Source organism: Hesperophylax consimilis, chromosome 20 (genome assembly GCF_061612785.1).
Source record: "Hesperophylax consimilis isolate HC1 chromosome 20, BYU_Hcon_1.0, whole genome shotgun sequence".
Lineage (NCBI taxonomy): Eukaryota > Metazoa > Arthropoda > Insecta > Trichoptera > Limnephilidae > Hesperophylax > Hesperophylax consimilis.
The window spans coordinates 30,020,652-30,041,738 of record NC_142855.1 but is presented as its reverse complement, the minus strand read 5'-3'; the positions used below and the strand labels follow the sequence as shown (position 1 = coordinate 30,041,738).

Here is a 21,087-nt window from a genome sequence, read left to right as displayed (position 1 = left end):
CCATCTTCTAGAATATAAACCGTTTGTTTGTTCAAAATCTTAAATCTCCGAAATTTCTTCACCGATTGCTTTGAAATTTTGACACAACTTTGCATTCGAATATGCGTGTGTTTCTATATACCCATATTATCTAGATGTCACCTGTGACAGGTAAAAACATATCTGTTAGACGTAAAAGGAACATGCGCTTTCGTTTCTCTATCTGCACAGACAGAATGAGCCACAGCAATGGGTGTCAGGTACAGCTTTAGTACAAAATAAATTCTTACACTTACAGCAATTTTAAATAATTTGAAATATATGCTTAAATGATGGACAAAAAGACTTTCACTGATGTGGTATTTCCTTATAAAATTCTAAATGATGCATTTGATTGTCCAGAATTGTTTACATTGATAAGCTTTCGGATTCCATTACGTTATACTAGTGGGTATTTATTTCAGGGCAGAAATTCTGGGACCAACTACCATAATATTATGTACCCCTCACTGCCCAGAATACTAATGGAGGGAAATAATTATGCAGAGTTAGATTGCTGCTGGGGCAGTTCAGTTATGTTTATTTATTTTATACTCGACACATCTTTGGAGATCCTCTGTAGAGGGTTTTTTTGAGGAGAGGAAGGATTCATATAACATGAGTCTCTTAGAGACCTATCTTATAGGAGGGAGGAAACACAGAGGCCGGTAAATCATTCCATGGCCGAGCTGTTGAATTTAAGAACGAGTCGAGTCGTAAAAATTACCCATTCTCATGTGACAAATTTCAATTGTGTACATATTTTGAGTTTCCCGACTATGCACGGGTGCCGAAGAGATCAATAAAGCTAGTTCCTCGGAGCATCTTCCATTGTAATACCGGTAGAACAAGGACAGCAGATTTACATTTGCAATCCGTTTATCAAGATAGGGCAATCCATCAAACAGACCGCCCGTTTCTGCAGAGAATCAAGGGTTTTTTTTAGGTATTTTGAGGCTCCAGACCAGAGGTGGCTCCCAAATTCAATCGGACAGCAGATGTGTACTATCTGCAGTATCTGCTAGCCCTGTACAGATGAGGTGATATGCTGAGATAATAATTTGACTGTAGCTTCGATGTATAAAAAAAAGACAAAAACTGTATAATTTTACTATTTCTAAGTAAAAGTCCTTAAAAAGGGCGTTAACATTAAAATATATATTTTTTTAAATTTTTTAAAAATATAGACAATCTAGCTGTCACCAAAGCCAAGTAAGCTGTATGGATGGTGTTTTTCTTCTTGTATTATGTAATGAAGTGTTAATTGTTTGTCTGCAGGCTACGAATCGACTCCTCCAATCTCGACCCCACTCAGTTCTGGTCGTGCGGCATACAGATGGTGGCCATGAACTACCAGACCGAGGACGCGGCCATGGCGCTGTACACTGCCATGTTCGAGCAGAACGGCTGTCAGGGCTACGTGCGCAAGCCCAACGTCATGTGGGACCCTTCGCACATCATGTATCGCAGGTAATTTGATTGAAAGGGTATCGTAAGTAATTTAATTGTGGTTGAAAGGTAAGACTCTCGACTAGCAAGCCAAAGGTTGCGAGTTCAAATCTCGGCTTGCGCAGCTAAATGAAATGGCTTTGGTGACCAGATCGGAATAGCCAAGTACATCCCCACCTTACTTTTCCCCATCTCCTTCCCCTCCCCACCTTACACAACTTTCCACAATTGAAGATACCATAGTCTCACTGGCTCAAGACGGTTGGGTAGAGTTGGGACTCTCAAATATGACAGAATTTATTTTCCTCAAGGCCTCCCCCTAGTGGGGTGAATGTGTGGCGAGAGAATAATCCAGATTGTCTCGCCAATAGTAAACAACTCGACCTACCTATCTTCTTGCGAGTTACTACCGAGAACTACCTACTCGCGACGTCTAGAGCTACCTACGACAATACGTTGCGAGTTGGTCTGGCACATTACGCCAACTCACTAGAAGGTTCTAGCCTATCGCCTATGCGTAATAGCAGCGCCAACGAAAGTTCCAGTAGGACCCAGACTGAGCGAGTGTCTCCGTTTTACCTGCGATCTCGCCTATCTACTGTTGCCATCGGCCGTTCTGTATAAATAAGCCCGACGCAGCGAGCAGTCAGTCAGTCATCAATCAGCCGTCAGTTAACAAGGCTCAACGAGTGATAATCCGCGCACCTTCATCGCGCGAAGGACAATATTCCCGGCTCCGCACGGATCAACCATGGACTCCACCGGGATATCATCGTCATCTCTCATCACGGCTACCTGACTCAATAAAACACTGTGAACACCTTCCAACCAGATCCCCAAAAATGAATCCATGAATGAAATGAATAAATCCCTTAAAAAATGTTTTTTTAAGCCTAATATTCAGTGAATGAGTATATTGTTTTAGGTTCAATCCCCTGGAGCGAGAGTTTGAGGGTCTGCACAGCTGGCGCGTGACGCTGTCAGTGGTGTCGGGACAATGGGTGGCCGGGGGCCCCGTGAGACCGCACCAGCTGTCCGGTGTGCGGCTGTACGACCCGCTGGTGGAGGTGGAGGTCTGCGGGCTGGTGGCAGACCAGGCCAGGAGACGTACACCAGCTGTCACAGCCAACGCGCTTAACCCGGTCTGGAACGAGACCTTCACCTTTAGGGTGGGTTGCTATATTTACATATATCTGCAACTATGCAAAACTACAACTTGAGAATATGTTTGGTTCCTATCGAAATGTCATTTGTCCAGTTCCTACCTATCTCTAACATTCACCTTGCTGGAAAAGTATTAAACAATGGTAAGAACACGGTACAAATTCGAGTGCAAGGAGAATTGAACTACTGAAATCAAGTTGACTATGTTGAAAGTGATTAATATCATTTACATATTCATTCATTGTGTTGAGGCTATGATGATGTATCGCAGTGGAACTCATTATATTGTGATTGTGTTATGCTTGAACTCATAATATTGTGATAGTGTTATGCTTGAACTCATTATTTTGTGATTGTGTTATGCTTGAACTCATAATATTGTGATAGTTTATGCTTGAACTCATAATATTGTGATAGTTTATGCTTAAACTCATAATATTGTGATTGTGTTATGCTTGAACTCATTATATCGTGATTGTGTTATGCTTGAACTCATTATATCGTGATTGTGTTATGCTTGAACTCATTATATCGTGATTGTGTTATGCTTGAACTCACTATATTGTGATTGTGTTTGCAGAGATACAGTGGTAAGTGATTGGACTTTTTTCGCCTCCTTCCATACCTTGCTTCATTCCTAAACATACCATTACCCAATTCCAACAAACACCATTTTATTTTGTATCGTTTTATTTCTTTTACAATCCACAAGTCATTTAAATCTGAAACTGTAATTCGGAAGCAGTTTTGGATGCAACATAGTCAGAATAACAGAAGGGTATGTATGAGACGATGCATGAATGTCAATGAAGCAAGGATTGTGTGTGCCAAGACAGTCACGTGGCGTTTTATCTTACCCTCTCTGCCTACCCCTGCAAGCCGGCGTGGTGGTTAGTTAGTTAAATTGCGATAATGCTTTGTATTCTAACTTTAGCCCACCTTGTTTGTCTTTTACTTTGTTGTTTATTGAGGAATTTAATATAATTATTCACTAAACACTTATTATTTATACTAGCTTAAATAGGCACTTATATTACGTTTTGTGAAACACTCAAGCTGACGTAATAAAGGTTTGTTAATTACAAACATACTTTACAATAAACTGTTCATGTTTATTTGACTTGTACATGAATATTATAATATTGTTTCGAGATGACAGAGTTGTACTCGACTTGACTTCTAGCAAAAGCAAAATATAACCGATGAATACACTACGGACACCCGCAAACGAGAGACTTTAGTTGCGGCAGTTATTTTGTATTATATGCTATAGTAGCGCAACACGGCATAATACCCCAAAAATAAATCACTATAATACTTTTGGCCGTGAAAATCTCAAATCATTCTCCGAAGACTTTAGATACTAATAACTAAAAAGTCGTCCAACTAAAAAATCTCTCGTTTGCGCACCTCCTTGGCAACTTCAAATACCGTAACTATTGCAATACAACTGTGATTATAGGGATAAAGTCGGAATGACTTCACAAGATCTTTCTTCAGTCAGACAATAATTTCATTCAAGAAGCTTTCCGATTTCGTTCTGCCACATTCTATCAGCCATACGGTAATTTGCTTTTGAAGAGGGCCTGTTTTAACCTTACTGCATTGCTGCTTGAACCCATTATACACCTTAGGAGCCAGGAATACACGGAAACGTTGTCCAAACGATGTGTTCATTTTTGCTACTATCATCCTTTGTTCCGATCTTAGTCTTGTTGTGTAATTGTGATCTACAAGACTAATGAAGCTTGGGATTGTTCGTATAGTACATTATGAGTGCATGAACATATGAACTGCTTTTTTATACTATTTTGCACAACTTACCTATAATAATGTTTTACATGTGAACAAATAAATAATTAAAATAATGAATTTGTTTAAAAGGTGGTGTTTATGGATCTGGCCTTTTTGAGGTTCACCGTGTATGACGCAGACACCAACTATATGCTCTCACAGCGCGTGCTTCCTCTCAAGTGCCTGAGGTCGGGATATCGTCATGTCAGACTGAGGTAAGGAATTATTCAATATGACCTATTATCTTTTTTTTAGATTAAAGTTGTAGTAGACTATAGGAAATAATTTCTCTCAAGGACTATGCCATCTTTTGGTGTTCTGTGTGGAGGTGTTTGTGTTTTTGAGGAAAGGAAGGAGAGAATAAATAAAAAATACATATTTAAGAAGTCAACCTATAAAAAAATGATAATTTGTGGTGTACCTCAGGGCACCATTCTAGGTCCATTTTTATTATTTTTACTAATTTTTTTTATTTTTTATTATAGAGCGGAGACTGTTTACTTAGAGTTCTCTTGATCACTTAGACCACAGGCCCAATGTTCTGTTTCCTATTCATTTCTTTGACAGTCACCCAGTCCCTTTTATAAAGTTAACCAGGGTCGTCATTGGATAAGAGGCTATGTCTTCTGGTTTTACAATGTGTCTTCCCAGGTCTCATCTCTCCTCTCCACTCCCCCCTGGTTCCTTGAAGGCTCCTCGAAGGAAGAGGATATCATCTCTTCTGTCCACTCCTCCTTAGTCCCCTGAAGGCCCTACGAGGAAAGAGGGAGTGTTGAATGATCCAATTTTTCGTCCCACAAGTATCTAGAGAAATGGAAGGTTCATTCCAGCCGAGCCCCGAGTGCTAGGGTAAGGTCTAAATACTTTGAGATGCGACCTTGTTTCTCGGAGGCACTGTTTGTGACACTATTCCCCAGATCATTCAGCCTGAGCAGTGAGCACGGTAGCTCTCACCTTGGCTTGGAATGACTATCGCAGGTTGTGTCATTACTCCCTGAGCGATGGGTCCTCCACACTCGCTACGCTCGCTAGGATCTTAGAATCATGTTTAATAGTAGGCTGACATTTTATGCTCATATTTAGACTGCACGTAACACTTCACTGAGAATTCTAGGCTTTGTTCTACGAACTGCAAGGAATTTTAGAGATACCCGGGTGCTTATAGTTTTATTCAATTCCTTGGTAAGGAGTAGACTTGAAAGTGGGTCTTTAATTTGGAGTCCACACCAGGTAAAGTATTCTCTTATGTTGGAGAGAGAGTTCAGAAGAAATTCTTGAAATTTCTCTACTACCTACTATTCTACTGACTTTCTTTTGGGTATACTCGGAATGAACTATCTACGGGTCAGGGAGGGATGTGCGCATTGCTACACATTTTTTCAGACTGATTTGTGGATGGTTTGAAAACTCGCTCATCGTGGAGAGCATTCATTTCTATTTTCCCGATGGTTATTTTCGTCACCGACAACATAGACTATTCTATCTCCCAGCCTGCAGGACCACTTTGAACTGATGATTACCTAATTGTTTTAATTTTTCTTCCTAGTTTATTGACGACCTGTTGTTTGTTGATCGGTTTGGTTGTTCTGTCAGGTCCCCATCCAACAAGCCGCTGCAGCTAGCATCACTGTTCATCTTCTCGCGCTCCGAGCAGGAGGGCTGTGGTCTGAGGGGCCCCACCCACTTCCTACCCGTGCACGGAGTCACCTCCAACGAGCCCTACACCATCCTCAAGGTGTCGGAGGACACCACTGCTGAAGAGGTGAAATTGGTTCAATTTTTATACATTTTTATCATACCTTTAAAAATAGGTAAATATACATAAAAGTGTGACACAGACAAGGTTAGATAATAATTAGTTATTTTTCTTCCCTCATTTGAAGTCTTTAGACACATTACGCTATTTTATGCGCAGCATGTATGTATTATATGTTGGGCTAACACACTACGCTATAATCTTCCTCATGAGAGTGGGCCAGATCAATTGGCGGACTGCCGCGGAATGTCATTTCTTTGTATGGGATCTGTCACTTTAACAGATGACAGCCGCGTAATTACGGCTCTCCGTAAATTAATTTGAACCCTTTTCCTGCCGTAGGTAGGAGAGGGAGTCGCATCATTTTCAAATATAGCCTGGCTAGCAGATCACAACACATATCGTCCCCACGCCCACACTTATAACACATCATCTTCTTAGAGAGCATTATGGAGTTTTGAACTTATGAAAACGCTTAGAATCCACCGAAAATAGGTTCTTAGTTTGTGTTATTTAAAAAAATAAATTATTATAAACTAGACTAAAAAACGCATTAAAAATAATTATTACTTCAAAACATGGCGTGAAAAAACGAAACAGCTATTAAAATGCATTACTTTTCGTTTTTGTTTACTGAAATAATTGTTTTTCATTGATAAGTAACTAACTAACCATCACGCCGTTTTCCGCAGGGGTAGGCAGAGAGTACGGACCGCCAAACAATGTGGTCTTAGCACACACTCCTTGCCTTATCCACATTCACACATCGTCTCATACATACTCTTCTATTATTACGACACTCGAATCTAGTTCACAACATCGTACCATGTCTTCCTTGGGTGTCCACGACTCCTTCTAGAATTCACATTCGTGTTTTATAATATTCTCCTTACATTCCTTTCTTCGTTCATACGCCCTACATACCCAAACCATCTCAGCGTCCTTTTCTTATTCTTAACTGATAACCTAGTCCCACTTTTCTTTATATTTACATTTCTTAAGATTTCCAAACAAACAAAAATAAAATAATACTTATGTTGTGTGTGTTTGGTGCAGGTAGTAGCACGCTGCGTGCGCATGTCGGGCGACAAGGCGGGCGGGCGCTGCGTGCTGGTGGACGCCGGTGCGGCGGGGGGGCCGCGCGTGCTGGGCGGGCACGAGCGCGCCGTGGGGGCCAAGCGCCTGGCACTGCGGCGACTCGGAGACGACCCCTCCAGCCGGGCTTGGCTCACCACTGTCAGGTATTTAAACATCCTTACTAACGAAATACTTTTGAAATGTCAAATCAAAAAAAATTATCCAAACCTAACCTAGTTAAACATATCCATTTTTACATAGGAGGCCTTGAGAAAAATTATATTCCTTGGGGCCGGGATGCTGTGTGAAGTCTTTTGGAAGACAGGAAAGAATGAAACTGTGTCGTAATGCTAAATCACTATTTTGATTAATCTTTGTAACGAATTGGTGTACAATATGAATACCAAAAAATATGCTTTAGATAAATTGAAGGTTTTCCTATCTTTTCGCTCCAGTAGAATACAAATAAAATAATAAATTACTCTATAAAAAATATTAATGTAAACTACTTAAAAATATTTTTTTTCAATAGAAATATATGAACGCGTAAAGGAAACAATTTTAAAAAAATACAGTATTATAGCTAAGATTATCTGTGACAGTTTCACTTGATTAACTTTTTTGCTTTCTTATAAAATTATTAACAAAATAAATAAAAACCAGTTTTGTGCTAGAAATCGAATGTTTCTAGACTCCGTTTGTCAAGCGATTTTAATGCCTATTACCTGCAATATAAGGTATACCAAGAATATACACATTTTTGGCTGGTAACTTCATCTTAAAGATACCCGTGTTGTAAGAGGAACGATACTCAGAGGCTGGAAAATCGTTGAACTCAAGAACGGATATGTGCATAAACGTTGGGCGTGTTTCCTGACTATGTACCGGTAAAGAACGGATCAATGACGCTAGTTCCTCAGAGCATCTTTCATTGAAATACCGGTAGAACAAGGAATGCATTCCCACGTGACGCATGTGCTCTAAAGATGTGCAAATCCGTTTGTTAATACAGGGAAATCTATCAAAAAGACTGCCCGTTTCTGCACAGAATCAAGTGATTTTTTTTAACTAACCTAACAAGTTTTACTATGTTTTGTTTTGTCCAGTTACCACATTTTGATGGATTTAAAATAATTGAGTTTTGGATATTTGTAACTCCTATGGCCTCTGGCATGTTCCGTCGGAAGGTTGGTCTTCTTCTTCCAAAAAATGAAAATCCAAATTAAATGAATATTTCTGAACAAATCCTAAAAATAAAAACTGTTTTATAAAGTATGTAGATAAAATACGCTCTGAAATTTTATTAGTAGCGTATAGCAACTTGAGTGCAATTGTATTGAATCATTTATTTGTGTTATTGAACCTTCGCAGACAAGGTAGCCAAAAGGAGGAAACGCGTCCTGCGGAAGAGTTCCTGGTGTGCGTGCACGCCGTGTCCCCAGAGATTCCGTACGCCATATTGCGCGTGCCACAGAGCGCAGGTGCCCGGTACGTGCTGCAGCAAGCGCTGTCGAAAGCGCGCAGTTCTGCAGACCCGGACAAGTAAGTAACTTCGCTCATTATCTCTAAATAGTATAAAATAAAGCCGCTTTCCGTGTCTGAAGAGGAAGAAGGTGGGGAATAGGAAGGTGAGGAAGTACCTAGCTATTCAGATCTGGTCACCAAACTTGACTAAAGCCATTTCAAGCATATTTTCAATTCTGAGTGAAGGTTTTTATTTATATAAACGCACATACGAGCTTTTACAAACATGTGATTAGTGGAAATGAAAGCATGAAGTAAAATTTGCTTTGAAAATTATATACAACCATAGACATATGAATATTAGTAGACCTGCCCTAAGTGATTAAAAGCGTATTATCCCCACTCCCCATACCGGTTCCATTGGAGCCGGCTGGGCTCGCGTATGGCCTCAAGTGAAATTTGAAAACGTGACGTCATCATTCTTGTGCGAACTATGGTCGAGGCATCATCGGTTCATTTTACGAAATAACTCGGCAAAATGTTGACTTGTACTATGAAAACTTGTAAAAATAGATGTGAAAAAGAGAATAAACCCAATTGTCGTATTACATTCCATATATAAGCATTATTTTACTTTATTTTAAGGATATTCACATAGTATAATATGGATCAGTTGTAGAAACATAATATACTATCACATCGAGAAACGTCTGGACGCGAAACACAAAGCTGGTTGGTTGCTGGGAAGTAAATTATGAACATTTATAAAAATGTCTTAACCTTTAACTATGGACGTGAAAAAAAAATCACACTCCCATGGACGTCGGGTCACACAGACCCCTTCATAAAATTCTTCTAATTTTCAAACCTGGACCAATCTGAATTTAGCAAGGAGTTTATATGTATAAAGTATTTATAAATAAAAGATCGAGTAATAAAAATAATCAACTTTTATTCATATTTTAATAATTATCTCCAAATTTAACAAACCTAGTCAGTTTTCAGTCTTAATTGACTTGAGATCATATTAAGGCTCCTTAATTATAGTAGGTATTACAAAAATCAAAACCAATAATTTTTCCTAGCTAATAAAAGAAACAGTAACAAAAAGTCACAAAAAAAAATTCTGAAAGAAATAAAATAAAAATTCTCACAAGGATAAAACTTATGTAAAATTACTGGCACTCAGAACATAGAGGCTTGGAACACTGAAGACAAACTGGCTTCTTGCAGTTAATACAGGCATGGGTTGTCTTTCTAGAGAGCTTTGATGGGCAAAATCTACATCTTTTACGATTTTTAGGACCAACTTCTTCAGCCTGTATTGCCGCTGGGGGCACATCTGCACCTAATATTCAAGTAATTGTCAACCTCAATTCTCTAGGCAACTTTGTGCATAAAACTCGTCTTTGAGCATGTGGCAGGACTAGAGACCGCGCTAAAGTTTTCAAAAAATCACCTCTTTCTATTTTCTTTTCCTGTTCCTGATTGAACAAGACCTAAGCATTTACTCCACTTAAATCTAGAACAAATTAAAAAAGATTATAATACTAAAATGTAAGAAAATTATAGTAGACGGGTCACATAGGCCCGAGTATATTTGTATGGAAATTATAGTCAACGGGTCTCCCAGGCCCTGATCAAATTTTAAATGATTATTACTCACGTAATAAGTGCCGGATGACGCGACCTTCTCCCTCCTTGGTCATAATACAACTAAAACTGAAGCTACTGAGACGCGCGGGGATGGCACGGGCGGGGAAGGTGTTTATTCCGAGAAATTGAAGAAAGGGTTGGGCCTCTGAGACCCGACGTCCATAGTCAAAGGTTAACTAAATACTTAAACGAAATATTCGACTCTGAAAATAAAACCGAATTTTTTTGCCGAATTTGGACTTCGCAAATTTGTTCATAACGTGGCGAGTAATTTGCGCTCCCATGTAAAAATGTCTATTCATTCAAAAGCAGATTTTACTTTTAAGAACTAAATGGTGATATTATAATGCGAGATGCCTATTTACTGTCAGATTGATTTATTGACGAATCACAGTCAGCTTCACCCCCTTCGTTCTTCAACAGTTGATTTTACCCCTCGCCATTATCTTCTCGTCTATTAATTCCTATGTCTGTGTATACAACCCATTCAGATGATTGTTATTGCCTTTTTGTAACCATATTTTGTGCAGTTGAACACATCTACTATCTAGGCTATCTAGGTACAAGCGAGTGTCAAAACCAGTCCTGATATTGTCCTAGTTGACATGTCAAAAGTGATTAGACTCAGTAAAGCTGGCCACATACATACGTTTTCCGTATTCGATTTCCGAATTCGTTTTCCGTATTCGGACATCCGAATGCACGGAACCAGTAGAAAATACATTAACTGCCGCACACGTTCGTTTTAGTTCCGAACGGAACAAATTCCTTACGCACGTTCCGAATGCGAGCCGGCGCGTTCGGAGAAACCGAATGGAAAAAACCTAATGACGTCATGTGGAACGCAGCTATTGCATACATTTTGTTTGTGTCGACGCAAACGTTCGGAAATTTCCGTTCAGTAATTCAGTGTTGCCAACGGATCTTGACCTAATATCGCCGTTTCTCATACATAAGGTAGCGTAAAGTAGCCGAATTTGCTGTTAGGTGGGACATGTTATATGCATAAAAATTTCGTGGGGGGGTGGCTAGAGAATTTCAAAAAAATAAAATTTGTCCCCTGAAAATAAAAAAAAATCATGGGGTGGTGGCTAGAGAATTTCAAGAAAATATAAAATTTGTCCCCAGAAAAATAATTTTCATGGGGGGGGGGGGGAGGTGGCTAGAGAATTTCGGGACATGTTTAAAATTGATGTTTTTGAAGTAGCTTAATTGGCGACCAGTCACCTTTTAGATTTTTTCGGCGCCGATTCTCGCTCTGAGTAGCCTAAATGGCGATATATCGCCCTTGTTGGCAACACTGGTACTGACGTTTATACATTCCGAATGAAGAAAAACGAACGTTTGCGCTAGTCTCACGGAATTCCGAATACGGAAAACGAATTCGGAAATCGAATACGGAAAACGTATGTATGCGGCCAGCCTAAAGCAGGGCTGTCTATAAATCCATTAATAATTTTAAAAATAAAATTATCTGAGAATTTTAATAATTTTATCTTGTAGTTGTAATAAATAGTTTCTCAGTATACCATTGCAACACTAAGAGTATGTTCTACTTTGAAAAGTGCCACATGTATGCTGAATATTATTTTCATCTTCCTTGGGGTGATCTTATACAAAAACAATTAATTCAATTAATATGAAATAACACAATTTAATGAAATAAAATTGACTTGCCACCTCCGGTTTCGTAGTCGAAAGTCTTACCCCTCGACCATTGGAGGCCACCAACCACAAAAGATTCAAGAAATTTAGTAATTACCATTTTTTATTTTATTTTTTTTTTTTAATTACTTATTAACCAATAAATTAACATACATTTTTTTTTTGGTATAATCCACCTCACTAGGCTGAGTCTGTTCCGAGGTGGCGGGAGTTTGATCTTATATTTGGAACAAAATTACACTAATCAAGCATTTTTTATCAACATTACGATGATTAGTCGACTTCAATTAGCGTGTTCTTAATGAAATTGTTCTTAATCTCATCTGACAGTTGAAATAGACTAAACGGTGTTGAGAATAAATAGGCCTTTGACATACTTCTACAAACCTTTGACTAAAACGTCTACATTTTTTCCAGATACGTGTTGGAGGAGCAACTTGACTGGGGAATGCGCGGAGGAGGTGCGCGAAGGATTTTAGCTGACAATGAAGAACTCTACGCTGTTCAGGTAATTTTTACTATTTTATAATTGTCTTTATAAATTCTTAAAATAATCGCTTTAGGAAAAGCGAAACCTGGATCAAAAAAAAGTTATTGTTTTGTGACCGACACTCATGCTTATATGTGTAATTTAATATATTGTTTTGATTTTTTATGTTTAAAACTACATATTTTGTTTTAGGCCAACTGGAAAACTATAGGTCGCTTCGTGGTGAGAGAAAAAGGCAACCCCAATGCAGGGGTGCCCAAACACAAGTTGGCCATCGCTAAGCTGGGCAGAGGTCTCAGCCTCACCAGGGGTGCTATATCAGGTAACACGAACCCTCATTTCATAATTAAGTCCAATTTCCTGCACATTCTGTTAATAAATTGGCATACACCAATTTGGCCTTGAGCTCTGTCAAAGTCGTTAAGGATTGTTAAATAAGTTGATTATCACAATAATAATAATTTTGTTTAACTCAATATAACAGAGCAATTGGTTGAATACTCTATCTTTCAGATAAAAAAAATCATAAGATTAATATGAAAATAAAGGGTTAACATACAAAACATACTTGTTTCATATAATACATAAACATGACATAAAGTAGTAATACAAAAAGAACACTAAGAAATCTCTCTGCGACTAAACTGTGTGATGCTTAGTTATTTTGAAATAGTAAAGGTCCAAGATGAGACCCTTGTGGAACCCCTGATGTGGCTGTTACGGGAGAAGAATCTAAAATTTTAATAATTATCACTCTGTTTTATTAACAGAAAGCTTTTTTCAAGGGACGGGCAACACTCTCTACTCCAGCAGCGGAAGCTCCTCTGGTTTAGGCGGTGAGAAGAAGCCAGTGCAAGCCGCCAGGAGCGATCCCACGTCCACTGCGAGGTTCGTTGACTTTAAAATAAGTCGAATCTTTATTGTGCTATTTTCTCAATGTAACCACTACTCCAATTTCTCTAATGAACAAGGCTTCTCCACTTCTCATAGTCCTGCGCTGCATGGATTACCAAGGACACAGATATTCCAGAAATTGGTGATATTTGATCACTCTAATGCATCGGTGATCTTTCTGCGTTTTTTGAACTCTTTGCTGATGACAGACAAACAGACAGACAGTAGGCAGACAATCATTGTGGATTCCGAACTCTTCTAGTATATTTTAAGCATAACTTCTTAATACGGGTTCATTGTTTAATGCATTTCCTTTGTTCCAGAAGACGAGTGTCAGCAGTCGGAAGCATGTTTGGAAGACTGGCCGGAGGGAAACGAGAGGTTATTATTATTATTATTAATTCAAAATATTTTTGTATTTTTTTTTATTTCTATCTAGTCCTAAAGCTTTTTATAGAATGAACTTGGATCGTGATGAAACTATACTACAACTATTATAATTAAATATAAGTTATAAATCGAATGTCTTATTTTTTTTAAGGTGCATTCTGAAGGCGAATGCTTCAGCGGTGGAGAAGAAGACTTCTTCCCCTCCTCTCTGATGACGTCGAGCGGCTTCGACTATCACAGAAACTCTTCGGGAACTTCCTCCAGCATCAAAGTAGAGAAGGGACGATCCAGCTCTGGATCCCTCGGAGCTTGGAGCGGCAGGAGGCCCAGCACCTCCAGACCAGATGACCTGCTCAGCGCCACGGTGGCGCGATTCAAGCGGGTCTCCATGCGGAAACTAAGACAGTGGAAATCCTGAGTTTGGCATTTCCTGGCAGAAGGGTACCAGGGCCTAAACTCAGGGCTTTGGACCTGGGAAGCCAGACCGAACGAAGACACCCCGAAGAGAGAAAAGGACACGGAAGAAACCAGCAAAGTTTCTTCCGCTGAGATCATCGAGACACTCTGGGAGTTTTTAAGAACGGGAGTAGCCGTCAAAGACGATGGATCAAAAGCGACAAGTGATAAAACTAAGCTGATTGATAAAGACAAAGATAAAACTAAAGTTGCTGATAAAAAGGCCGAGGCTGATACTAATCTCGATAAGATAGAAATCGATGTTAAAGATGACGAAAAGGTTCAAGAGGAAGATTCTCAAAATAAAGAAAACGGAATATCTGTTAATTCTAAAGGAGCGGGACAGCTAGCTAAAGAGTTTTTCAAAATTCTGCATGAAACTGTCAGCTTTAAGTATTCTAAAGCGGATGAGAAGGTTGATACAAATTTATTGTTGGATGAACCGAATGGAGACAATGAAGCAGTGGAAGCACTCACGGAAGATTGTGACGATATATGCGAAGGAAATGAAGAAAAGCGAAATTTTGATAGGAAGATTTCAAATATTGTAGAGTATTTTTACAATATTGTTAAGAGTCCTAAAATCGATGGCGCCGATCGGGTGAGGAGGAAAAGCAGCTGCTTTTGGTCGGAACAAAGCCCCCCAGACTTTGATAGTCGGCAGGAATCTATGAATGAAACATCGCCCGACGATACCAAAATTGAGAACCTTCCCAGTGACGATAAGGTGGAATCTCTTAAAGAGTTCTTGACCAGTACCAATATGCCTAAAAGAGAAGTCACAAGGGGCTCGAGGAAGTCGCTGGACATGCAGAAGAACACAAATGTCAAGATTCAGCGGAAACTCTTCAGCAAAAGATCGTCGTCAAGTGAAGAGAAACAGTCTCTTTTAGAATTCTTTTTCGATTACAAGGGAGAAAGAAGACGCAAATCTAGTAACTGCTCACGACTGACAATAAAGAAGCAGAAATCTCTTGAAGAAAACAGTAGCAGGACTGTAAAGCTGGTCAATGATGGAGATGTGCCTTCAACAAGCAGTGACAGGAGAAACTCTCTCGTAGAATTGCTTTTCAAGAATGAAAAAACTGTTAATTTCTGTTCGCTTTTAAGACGTTTTTCTCAAGACTCTTCCGAGATTTGTTTCATTGATGAAAGTCCCGAATTGAAGACAAAAGATAAATTAGTGGACCTGGTTTTTAAATGTATGGATAGTTTCGATAGCTACGTCGAACCGTTAGCAATAGTAAGAAAAGAAAGCATCAGAAAGGTTGACACAGATTCTAAACTAAACATTCTGTTTGGCACGAAAGTAGCTATAGCTAAACCAGAAAACTTCCAGCTAACACCAGAAAGCGAGCCAGTTTTGAATAACACCGAAATGACGTTGGTAGCCAGACCGCAGCTCAAAGACATGGGAACAAGCTGTGATATTTCAGACTCACTGACGCAATTCTCGGTAGAGTCTGAAATAACCGAAGACCCAGAATCCTGCATAGAAGACGAATACTGGATCAGACCAGAACAGCTCCAAGAGTTGAAGAAGTGCGCGGAAGTCATTTTCAATGAAGTTCAAGGACAGCAAGAAAACTCTAAAGTAGCTGGAATAAGTATAGACCTATGCGAGCAAACTGACTGTCCGGAATGCATTGCAGAGGCTGCTGCTAAGAACCCAGACGAAAACCAAGAATTTCAACAGACTCTGGAAGGTGTCGAAGAGAAAGACCAACAAGCTGATGTAATTGGCTGCGACCAATGCAGAATAGAAGCAATCTTGCTAGAAGCTCAGCTTGCGGCAGCCGCTGGCTCTTTAGAGACTAACTTCGAATACGATCCCCATATAGAAGACGATCTCCAAGTTCTGACTCAGCAAATGGACAATTTGGCTCTACCTCTATACAGAGGAGAACTTGAAATGATTAACGAGAGTTTCGAAGTCGAGGATTCACCATAAGCTTCTTCTTTAAAAGAGAGACAAACATTCCCTAATTCGAATAACCCGAAAATATATATTTCAATACATCCTACTTCCATGACTTAACTATTATTAGTAGAGGCCTGGTTGGGAACTAGAGGTGGGTGCTCTACCTCTCTCTTTAGCCAACGTTTCGGACAGCATTGCAGTCCATCATCAGGGCAGAGGTGATGATGATGATGATGGACACTGCAATGCTATCCGAAACCTTGGCTAAAGAAGGAGGTAGCCAACACGGCATAATACCCCCAAACAAATTACTATAGAGGTGAGTGTTTCAGTTTTCTCAAAATAAACAGGAATCAAATTCAGGAGAAAGCAAAAGCATTTTGTAACAATGGTTTACCAAGCAGTTCAGTAAAATGTTACGATAGGTGTTTTTTAAACGTTTCGTGAGGAATTCTCAAACGGGTTTATTGCGGGTGTAGTTACACTGTGTTTTTAAAACGCTTATTCCAAAACCCATTAAACTGTTTCAGAACTTAAACGATTTCACATAATTTTACTCACCTCTAGTGAAATCCCGTATGCCTAGTTCAGACGTTTCACTTTTAGTTGATCAACTCTTTGTTGAATGACACTTGAAAGCATATTGACAAGTGCGAACGTTCTTTCAACAAAGTTGGTCAAGTTCATTTAGAAATCTTGTCATTCAATAAAAGTTGATCAACTAAAACTGAAACGTCAGAACACGGTAACAGCTTTCGAGCATTCGGTCTATAATACTGTACAGTAAAACATAAATAAGGTTTTTATTTAACATTTTTGGCCGTACGATAATCACTAAAGAAAAATGTAATCTTTCGCTAACAGTTGTAAAAAACACTATCGCATCATCCTCCAAAACCCGTGTGTTCTGTCAATATTATGGATTCAAATTAAATTCCTTTATTTACGTCGAACGAACTCAATTAAAACAATATTTTTTAAATGTTTATACTACGAAACAGTTCTGCAATGCGTGGCACAACAAACTGATATTAAAATTTCGAAAAACTGTTACATGTAATGCTTTCCCAAATTTACAATTTGATATAAAGCTGAAAATGACCTTGAATGTGAATAATAATAACTTATCTGGATATTAACCAAGATAATTATGTACTGCAAGTATTATTTCGAAGCAAATATATCTGGATATTAATCAAGATAATTGTGAACTACAAGTTTTGGAAACAAACTTATATGGATATTAACCGAGATAATTATGTACTGCAAGTATTATTTGGAAGCAAACTTATCTGGATATTAACCAAGACAATTGTGCACTACAAGTTTTATTTGGAAGCAAACTTATCTGGATAATTAACCAAGATAATTATGTACTGCAAGTATTATTTGGAAGCAAATATATCTGGATATTAACCAAGATAATTGTGCACTACAAGTTTTATTTGGAACCAAACTTATCTGGATATTAACCGAGATAATTATGTACTGCAAGTATTATTTGGAAGCAAACTTATGTCTCTAATATAAATAATACTTTCCAACTGCCAAGTTCCAGACATGTCTATGAAATTGATCTGTTCAACATAGAATATCGACATTATACAATGTTTGATCAACTTCTTTCAAAGTAAGATGAAATTTAAAACGTCTAAAATCTATGCCACGCCTAAAAGACAATTATTACATCTTTTCAGTAGATAATAAATTAGGTACTGTATTTGTATTGCTCATGTTTTCAATTTTCGTTAAATTTGTTTTGATTTCAAAAATTCCAAAAATCGGAGGACCAATTTTATAAAAACCTTTTTTGGTCTGTCATGTACAAAATGAATTATTCTAAATTTCTGCCCTTTGAGTGTATTTGCACGTGGATAAAACAAAAACATATTCAATAATAAATTAGATGTAAGAATATTTATGCTTTCAAAAATAGATTCACAAAATTGTTTTAAATCAAAATTTAAAAAAAAATAGTATAACAATAAAATATATAATAACTAAACGTATAAGTATGTAATCAAAAAAGTGTATACTTCAAGAAATCTGTGTGTTGATGCAGATAATCATTTTGAGCGTGAGCTCTGGCATCATGAAAATTGCATTGATTTATAACAAAAATTGAAAATTGTGAACATGTGATGTTCTGAAGCAGCAAAACTCACAAATTGTGAGTTCTTGCGTCATGAAATTTTGCACAGATTCTTTTTTTTTTATATTTTAAATGAAGGAAAACTGTATTGGTTGATACTTCTAGTATTGCCCTGGTTAAATTTCGTCATTCAGAATACAAACATTGCTTGAAAAGGTTTTAATTATTTTTATTTTATTTTTATTTGATTACCGCACAATATTCCCAACTGCCCACAAAATGGCATCCCACATTGGGGTACGTTGAAAGGCTGAAGTTATTGAGATGTAAAAAGAGATTGGGAAGAGAAAGGTTGGAAAGTATCTGGCTTTTAGAATCGTTCACCAAACATGGCGTAAGCCATTTTTAGTAACGTTTCAATTATTGGTGGTCTTACACTAGGGTGATACTGAGAGTATATTCCACTCTGCAACAGGGGTGAGGCTCTCGACTAGCAATCCGAAGGTCGCGGGTTCAAATCCAGGCGTGCGAAGATAAATTTTATTTATTAATTTAAAATAATATAATACAGTATACTTGCGGCATGTGTCGGACTGCAAGATACTCTCAGTATCACCCTGGTTTAAGACCAGCATTAATAATTAAAACGTTGCTTGAAATGGCTTTAGCCGTGTTTGGTGACCCGATCTGAATCTGAACCTTCATCTACCCCATCTCCTTTCCCTCTTCACTACCTTCATCCTCACAACATGCCCCAATTTGGGATGACATAGTCTCACTGGCTCCAGACGGTTGAAAGCAGATCTCGGTCACATAAAACAAAAATTACTTGCGCACGCCGGGATTTGAACCGCCGGCAATTTAGTTTGAAAGAAATTTAAGAAAAATTTTTCGATTTTAAATAAAACTGATGTAGCTAATTGACACGACTCCTGGGCCCCAGATAGGCCGGTGTCTTAAAGTGAAATATATTATTTTAATAAAAACTTTTTAATGTTATCTACCTACTTACTATTTATGTAGATATTGTACATACGCGTATATTATAAATATTCATATAAAACAATATATATATATGATGTTTAAACCGCCTACAATGTTGAAAAACATATTTTTTTAACCAATTTCGCATAATTAATTATTTACATAGTTATGTTTATCAAATGACAATGGGCGATAATTTGCTCATTTTGCAATTTAGGTAAATATTATGTAACATGGATCACTAATAAAAATCCTTCGGGTACACCCTGTATAATAAAATTGCATATATAAATAATCAGCGTTTGTTGATCTTTATTATACAGGGTGTATCGGCACGTACCCGACAAACTTTAACCAGCTATTCCTTAGCACATTTTGAGTAAAAAATGTTATGGGCACTTTGCTGTCCGGTAACATTTTTTTTAATAAAAAATTTACCATTCATATTTTCACCACATGTCACCACTGTTTTATCCTTTGTCAAAGTTTCAAAACCGATCTGGCAATATTTTGTTCGAGTTTCGTTGAATAATATACGTACGTACCTACGTTGGCGCGCTTTTACAATCACAACGAAATGGCACGGTACCATTCGTCTCATTTTTATTATTATTTAGTGTGTACGAAAGAGCGAGGACACTTTTTGACACACTAATAACAGCTGTTGAACACGAGAAACAATTCCAATCACAGTGACGGAGTTTGGATTTTTTTTTTTTTTTAATTGAAAAACGATGTTACCGGACAGCAAAGTGCCCATAACATTTTTTACTCCAAATGTGCTAAGGAACAGCTGGTTAAAGTTTGTCGGGTACTTGCCGATACACCCTGTATTACGCTATTGGACTCCGAACGCTTCGCTTTTGCTAATGTTTTTCAATACTGTAAACCACAATGCTTCTGTTAAAAAAACTAGATTAAATGGACTTTAAATTGACTACCGGTGCAGAAATATTTCGCTAAGCATTCCTCAGGCGTCCTTGACTTTTTCTTCCATTCGAATCACTCTGTAAAAACTCCTGGCCCTAATAAGAAAAAACGTTGAAATTTTCAGCGATATCTGTTGGCTACTTTTCGAGTTCATGCTGAATTTTTATACATAAATATGTTTCTGTTCTAACTGAAGTTCTCTTCAGGACTTTACGAAGAGTTTTTCTAAATCAGACTAAAACAGTTACCTTCTTATATGATTTAAGATTTTCACGGCCAAAAGTATTTTTGTTATTTGTTTTTGGGGTGTTATGCCGTGTTACGCTAACTCCTTCTTTAGCCAACGTTACAGTGTCCAACATCAGAGCAGATGTGCAACATCAACCCCAAAAACAAATAAAATAAAAAAGGTGAACTTCTTGTTTTGAAGGTAAATTGTGCTTCATTTCATCAATCTTGGAATAAAACTGTAGATTTGTATTAAAAAACGATGTTTTACAATATCTACAATATTCTATATATTCTACAATATCTCTTGGGCCGACTAAAAGACAATTTACAAAGAAAATATTGATAATATTTTTGTTTGACTGAGGATTAAATGTATTTTACTTGATAAAAAAATACAAAATTATAATTTTTCTGTCGAGGCTGTTAAATTGCATAGAGTAAAAGAGTTTGGGATTACAATATTATCAATAAAATTAATGTTTCGATTTCAAAATGAAGTTAACAAGCGCTGTAGATACCTGTCTTTTGTAAATGTTCCTAATCTTTTCAAAGCAAATTGAATGTTTTTTTTACTGTTTGCAAAAGAATTAGTTTTATGTTATACTGTAAAATATTTTTAGATTATTTTTCAAAAATTGGTTAAATCATTTATTTAT

The 21,087-nt window shown here is 37.7% G+C and overlaps 1 protein-coding gene across 1 annotated transcript in view; it reads left to right on the top strand.

Annotated features, from left to right (window-relative positions):
• Positions 1 to 14,235, top strand: part of LOC149414526 (1-phosphatidylinositol 4,5-bisphosphate phosphodiesterase epsilon-1-like) — a 194,080-nt gene extending 179,845 nt beyond the window's left edge. The window contains exons 29-39 of the mRNA XM_089644215.1: positions 1,297 to 1,488; positions 2,393 to 2,636; positions 4,516 to 4,640; positions 6,019 to 6,187; positions 7,238 to 7,422; positions 8,630 to 8,800; positions 12,461 to 12,551; positions 12,726 to 12,855; positions 13,304 to 13,421; positions 13,751 to 13,808; positions 13,969 to 14,235. Of these exons, the coding sequence (XP_089500341.1) occupies positions 1,297 to 1,488; positions 2,393 to 2,636; positions 4,516 to 4,640; positions 6,019 to 6,187; positions 7,238 to 7,422; positions 8,630 to 8,800; positions 12,461 to 12,551; positions 12,726 to 12,855; positions 13,304 to 13,421; positions 13,751 to 13,808; positions 13,969 to 14,235 (1,750 nt within the window). The remainder of the gene's footprint in view (positions 1 to 1,296; positions 1,489 to 2,392; positions 2,637 to 4,515; positions 4,641 to 6,018; positions 6,188 to 7,237; positions 7,423 to 8,629; positions 8,801 to 12,460; positions 12,552 to 12,725; positions 12,856 to 13,303; positions 13,422 to 13,750; positions 13,809 to 13,968) is intronic.
• The last annotated feature ends 6,852 nt before the right edge of the window (positions 14,236 to 21,087 follow it).